Here is a 6,255-nt window from a genome sequence, read left to right as displayed (position 1 = left end):
CCCCCCCCGACACTTTTTATAGCAGTTTTCTTCTGCATTTCTCAGATATGAGGCACTTCAAGCAACTTTGGTGTAGGGTTATTTTTATGTCATGCAGTTTTCAGGCACCCTGAGGGAAAAGGAAGATTATGTTCTTATCTGAGTTTGTGTTTTGTTTTACAATTTGGAAGTTTTCTATAAAAATTTAAGACATCCTTTAGAGTTAAATGTAATTAAGCATTGTCTTCTACTCTTCCTCAAACCAACCCCCCAAACCTTCGTTTTGTTTTTGGTGCTTTTTGTTGTGGTTTTGGGTTTTTTTTTTCCAGAATGGGGCAAGATGCAATGAAATTTAAAGCCTGTGGGCAAGGCAAAAGAAAATAGACAGTTGGAAGTTCGGATTTGTACTTCCATAGAAAATGTCAGTGTTCTATACCTTCTTCACTCAACTTTGGGACAAAGAACAGAAGTAGCAGTATTTGCTGCAGAAAGGGAAGGCTTTAAAAAAAAATCAAGTCAGAATCCACTTCTGGGCAGAGTAGCTCTTCTAAACGAACTGGTGAAGCCCTACAAACCTCAACCGTTCGCAGTAAATTACTGATTTTGTACAATGAGTATAAGTCAAAGTAAGCAAAGCATCACCTGCAAAGCCATGTGTCTTTAACTCTGTGGCTGGGCAGGACCAGGACACTGCTGGGCAGGACCAGGACACTGCTGGGCAGGCCTTCGGCAGCAGCTTTGCACAGCAGAGCACGGTGCAGGAATCTCCACGTTGGTGGAGACCCAAGTCAGCACGCCTTTAAGGCAGGGCGTAATTGGCACATAACCTCCCAGCGTGGCATTGTGCCCACGCTTCTAAACCATGTTTAATTTTAAAGTTTAGGATGCTTACAGTAAGATAACTCACCCATATTGGCTTCGGGGGCTTGGCAAAGCTGGGATGCTTCCAGGCTTGAGTTGCTTTGCGTGCAGTCAGCTCCAGCAATGGCATTGGGTCTTCTCACTGTGTCCAGCCTTAGGGCTGGCATGAGCACAGCCACGGCTGCCTGATGGTTCCCCCAGTTCTGGGGAGCAGGGGTGTCTCCCTGCTTCCACTGTGTGTATGTAGGAGCAGTGATGTGCCCGTTCTGGTAGGTGTCATCTACTGCCGGGAGCAGCTCTTCCCCATGACCAAACGTGGCTGTATCTCCATGCACTCACCTGTGTGAGCAAACCTGGACCAGATTTGCTTTTAATGCTGCAAAGGGCCTGCACGGTAACATCTTCCTTTCCCCACAGCTAATTGCTTGCTCATGCACACACATTAAGAAAGCAAGCCTCAGAAGAGGAGCAAGACCAAACTATTCTAAAATAACTTCAATCTGCAAAGCCTGCTGGGGCTGCTGCGCGAACCCCTGGCTTGCATGGCCTTGCCTGGCTCGGCATGAAAGACCGTGGCATCCCCACCCGTCCCACACTGAATTGTGTCCCGATTGAGTCGGAAAAGCCACCGAGGTCCACGGGCTGCTGGATGAACAAAAAGGGGGATCTCGTAACATCATCGCATAGCAGCCCAGGCTTCCCTCCAGGCGTGTTTTCTCCCTCTGATTGTTTTCTTGAGGCTTTCTCTGTCTCATCATCAAATAAATGATTTAACTCGTAGCAGGAGTAATGTCTGCTCCCTGAGCTGTGGTGCTGCTCCGCCAGGCTAGCGGGAGCATCCTGTACCTTACCGACCCCCTGACAGTCTTCTAGCACCTTCCCACAACCTCCACATCTGCCCCAAAACTTTCAGACTTCAAGGAGAGAGGGATATGGGGTGCTGGAGCTTGGGATACGGCCCCAGGAGCGGTGGCAGGGGAGGGGGAGGCTGTATCCTGCGCTCAGGTGGGTGCAGACACGTATCCCAGGAGTGCCGGGGCGAGCCGGCGCTGCCAGTTGGGTGTGTTGAGCGATATGAAGCTGCTGGTCAGCAAAGGGGGAGTGAGGAAAAGTTGAAGAGAGTTGCCTGAGGAAGGAGAGAGCGAAAAACTGAGCATAGCATTAGAGCTGAGTCAGCGGGGAGGGGAGGAGGCTTACGTGGAGCTAGTCCTGCCGGTGTCCTGGGGGAGAGGGGCGCAGCCTTCGCTCATCTCCTCCTCCTCCTCGCATCAGGACGGTGTTGGGAAACAGGTCCGCTGCTGGTTTATCTGGGTTGCAGAGTGCCCCAGGGCAGCCGCCGTCCCCCATTTCACAAGCACCCCGTGTCCCAGCACTCCCAGCCTCAGCATCCCCTTGTGCTGGGTCTGGTGCTGGTGGGTGCTGCTTTGCTCCGATTCAGCTCACTGACACAAGAATACCTATCAAAGCTTTGCTTTTATTTTTTTTTTTTTTTTTGTATAAGTTAGTTTTCTACAAGGTAAGCAGTTAATTTGGCTCTGCGGTGGGGTTCAGAGATGCTCAGGAGCTGGAACAGGGTGAGAAGTGGCAGCACATACCTGTGATTTTGGCAGGTTGGACCCTTTTCTTCTTGGCACTGGGCTGAATGGCATGAGGCAGGCTTGTAGAGGAGCATCCTCACGGGCTTCGCTCACCGCTCTGAAACCTTGGAACACACAGACAGGAGGGTAGGCAAGAAACAAAACCCCTCCATCTTTTAGAACAGAGGAGCTGACCCATGGAGGGACTAATTAGGTCTCAATTATGGGGCAGAGTTGGGAGTGGACTGAAGTGCTCCCAGGACCAAATCCTGGCTTTGCAGTGGCACTAAACATGTTTTAGGAGCGTGACATTACTTACTTACAATGCCATTTCCATTGATACACTTAAGAGTTGTATGTTGTGCAGCATTTTGAATCTTTACAGCTGGAGATTAGGAAGTGGAGAAGGAAAGCTGCAGCGTAAGTAAATAGATTATGTGGAGTTTAGAGAAACTAAGCTACAATCTTAAATTCAAATAACTTTCCTATTAGGAAGGATCTATTAATACTTACGGTATGGTAATTGTGCAGACTCCAAGTCCTCACCCAGTCAAAAGTAACCCCTAAGAGCCCATACCTACCCATGGTAAAATCCCCTTAAAACACTGGGAATTTTGCCTACGTAAATACTGCAAATGTCGAGCTGCAAATGCCTCTCCTATAAACCACAAAATGAGAACTTGATCACAACAGCAAAACTTCAGGAGGAAGTTTAAGGCAGTGCACGCTGCTGCAAGAATACACTCAGGGAACCCAAATTTCCTGCAGTTTTTGCACTGCTTTTCACTCTCATTACCATTTCCTTTTCCCCATAGGTGAGGGCAATCCCCAGTCACTAATCTTTGTTCTTTGCCGCTCAGCCTTTCCCGGTAAGCGTCATCTTCCTTTATCTGCTGCATCCACTAGCTTGCCCAACGATTATCCCAGAAGGCAGACTGTTTCCCTTTGATGGTTGCTCTTCAGTGCCACAAGATAACCGAAGACAGCAAACAGTTTCTCCCATCTAATCTGTGTGGTCAGAAAGTGAAAGATTTCATTCCCTTCAAACAGTCGACTGCTTGCTGGCTGGATTTCAGCCTTTCTTGCTCATCTGCCTGTGCTGGTAACAAGGATACCGCTGCTCTGTGCTGCCTTTTTCTCAGTTTAGGAAGCTCTTCTGCTCCCGTAAAGGCTTCTCTTTAAGGGACATTTTCAGCAATTGTGTCAAGGCTGGATTTTAAGGTTGGTTGAAGCCTTTTGCATTTGTTTGGAGCGGCTGACACTTGCAAGTTCTTGGTGTAGACTTAATTTAAATATACGGTTTAACTCATCTACAGTAGCTGTTTAAGCGCCACTCCTCCCTGGGGCTCTCTGTTCTTCCCCTGAGCCGTGTCCCCCGCAGCGTGCTGCTGCTGTTGAGGTCTGAATCGCTTGGTTGGTTTGGGTTTGCTCCTCTGGCCCGTAGAGGGCTGGGAAGTGGTACCTGCCATTCACAGCCATACCAGCACAGCACTTTTTGTCACTGCTGTCACAGCGTGACCTCTGCAGGCCCCATTTTTGGGCCGGTGGCAGAGGGAGATGCCAAATGATACGCCTGGATGCTGCAGAGCATCCTCGGTCCCATCCTCAGTCCCATCCTGGTCCCCTGAATATGGAGATGTGCACGTTGGAGTGACTAATCCAATGTCACTCAAGCAAGTAAGACCCAAATGTCCTTCAGCTTGGTCCTAGGTCAAACTGTGCAACTCAAATGTCTTCCCAGCCAGCACGTTGCCACAGGAGCTGTGTCCTGTGAGAGCCATCCCTGGGCACAGAGGCACCACAGAGGGTCCAGCGGAAACGCAAGCATAACCCTGTCCTTGCAGACATCATCCCTGCTCCTTCCCTGGGTGGGGAACCACCTTTTGGGAACAGAAGGTACAGGAGGAAAAGCAAACAAGCCTCTAATATCGCTCCGCTCACACGCAAGGAAACTGGCTCTCAGTTTGCCTTAGAAACAACTTTGACCCCGGAAAACAGATACACGAGTAGGAAATGGGGACTGGGTGGAAGGAACAGCAAAGCCCACATAGACATTGCAAATGTGTGGGATTTTCAGCTTCAGGTCAGCACGGAAGGGACATAACGATCCCTTGAGGCTTTCCACTTAAAACTGCTGCTTCCAGCTCACCCCTCCCCTGCTCCCAGCATTGCTGCAGAGCGTTTGCCCACTCCTTTTGCTTATACCTCTTATCTGCGTTGTGGAGAATGCATGCTCAGAGCAGACCACCTTCTGTGTCTCACTGCAGCCTGACAGCTCCTTTGGCCTGATGGGCATTTATAGACCCCATCCCCTACCCTTTTTACTACAGGTAGTGATCTGGGACAGGTCCTAAAGCAGCTGAGAAACACTTAATTCTGGATCTTCCCATTTTTGTGCAAATTAAGCCATCAAGCTAAACATTATATTGGTTTATCTTTTGTGTTTGACACGCTGTAAATCAAACAGGACCTGAATACACTTCTCCCGACTTGTAATATTATGTACATATGCATCTACGCTGTGTTCCAGGTGTCTTTGCCAAAACATTAACAGCAATACTAGGAGGACTAAACAGAGCAGATGTTCTGTAATCCCACACCAAAAGGGAATGTTGGAAGTTCTGCAGGTACAAAAAGCTTTACCCCTTGAGCCATGTACTTTTGTTCATATAAACTAATTATCGTAACAGGTCTGCGAGGTATCACCATCACCTTATGAAGAGGAGACCGAGACGGTCAATTTGGCAAAGGACACGGAGTTGTGGAGCTCTGATCCTGTGATCAGTCCCACTCTCCCACTCAAGCCTGCATACAGGGTAAGCGTACAATGTAGTATTTTGGTGCAGGGATCATTAAACTGTAAAACTATTTTAGGAGGGTTGTTTTCATTCTTTCCCCAAATAGTAGATTGTCTCCAGAGATAGTAAAATACAAATATCCATTAGAGTAGGAAAAAAGCTAAGCAGCTTTACAGATACCAAGATCTTTTTCCCCTAAACTGTTTGATTTCCCTAGAGGTGTCACAAGGCAGCCAGCTAAAAGCAAAGGCAGCTCCCCGGGGGAGGTCTTTGCCGTGTTGTATTTGTATAGTGGTTGGAAGTCTGTACCTGTTACAAAACCATCAAAAAAATTGTCAGTGGCTAAAAAATGGCAATGTTTTAGGCCTAATCCAGCTCCTGTCAAAATTCATCAACAAAACTTCCACTGACTTGGAGAAGTGCAGAATCGGGGCCTCTGTGTCATTTTACAGCATCACGTCATGTTCATTAATACCCACCTGACAAGCATATATAACACCCGGTATTTCGTTAGCAAGGTGCAACAGCTTGAAAAAACATTTCTCTCTAACTTTGAAAAGTGGCTCTGCTCCCAGAGGTGCATCACCAAAACTCAGAGCGTTTTAAAATGCTGCCCAGATAGCTGAGGGTTGCCAGCGCAGACTGGCACAGGGAGGGAGAAGGTAATCTAATGGTAGCTCCATCACTTGGTACAACTGCTGACATCACATCATCGCTCCAGCCAGAAGGTGCACCAGACCCGAGCAGTGATATGGGATTGCTCCCCCGATGTGAAAGGAATAAGAGATGCTGCTTAAACGTGATGTTGCAGATGCAACTTCCAGCAAGTCTCTGGCAGGGATGAGGAAGGAGCTCTCGTCCTACATGCTCCTACGCTCTTGCGCCCAGTTTCCTCATTTCTGAAAGCGGCACTGATAAGGAGCAGACCAGGGATGCTTAGGCGGTGGAGAGTCAGCGTCCAAACATGTGACAAAAATCTAAAAAGGGATTTGGTCTCTCCCCAACTATGCTATGTTTGCCCTGGATGAGCGAGCGGTGAT

General features: G+C 48.3%; 1 protein-coding gene across 1 annotated transcript in view; it reads right to left on the bottom strand.

Annotated features, from left to right (window-relative positions):
- ADAMTS9 (ADAM metallopeptidase with thrombospondin type 1 motif, 9) overlaps positions 1 to 3,316 on the bottom strand; it is an 88,936-nt gene extending 85,620 nt beyond the window's left edge. The window contains exons 1-2 of the mRNA XM_009883624.1: positions 3,214 to 3,316; positions 2,436 to 2,542 (exon numbers count right to left, since the gene is read on the bottom strand). Coding sequence (XP_009881926.1) covers positions 2,436 to 2,542; positions 3,214 to 3,316 — 210 coding nt within the window. The remainder of the gene's footprint in view (positions 1 to 2,435; positions 2,543 to 3,213) is intronic.
- Positions 3,317 to 6,255: the final 2,939 nt, after the last annotated feature.

Source organism: Charadrius vociferus, unplaced genomic scaffold (assembly GCF_000708025.1).
Source record: "Charadrius vociferus isolate BGI_N301 unplaced genomic scaffold, ASM70802v2 scaffold324, whole genome shotgun sequence".
Taxonomy (NCBI): domain Eukaryota; kingdom Metazoa; phylum Chordata; class Aves; order Charadriiformes; family Charadriidae; genus Charadrius; species Charadrius vociferus.
This window is presented reverse-complemented; position numbering and strand designations above follow the sequence as displayed.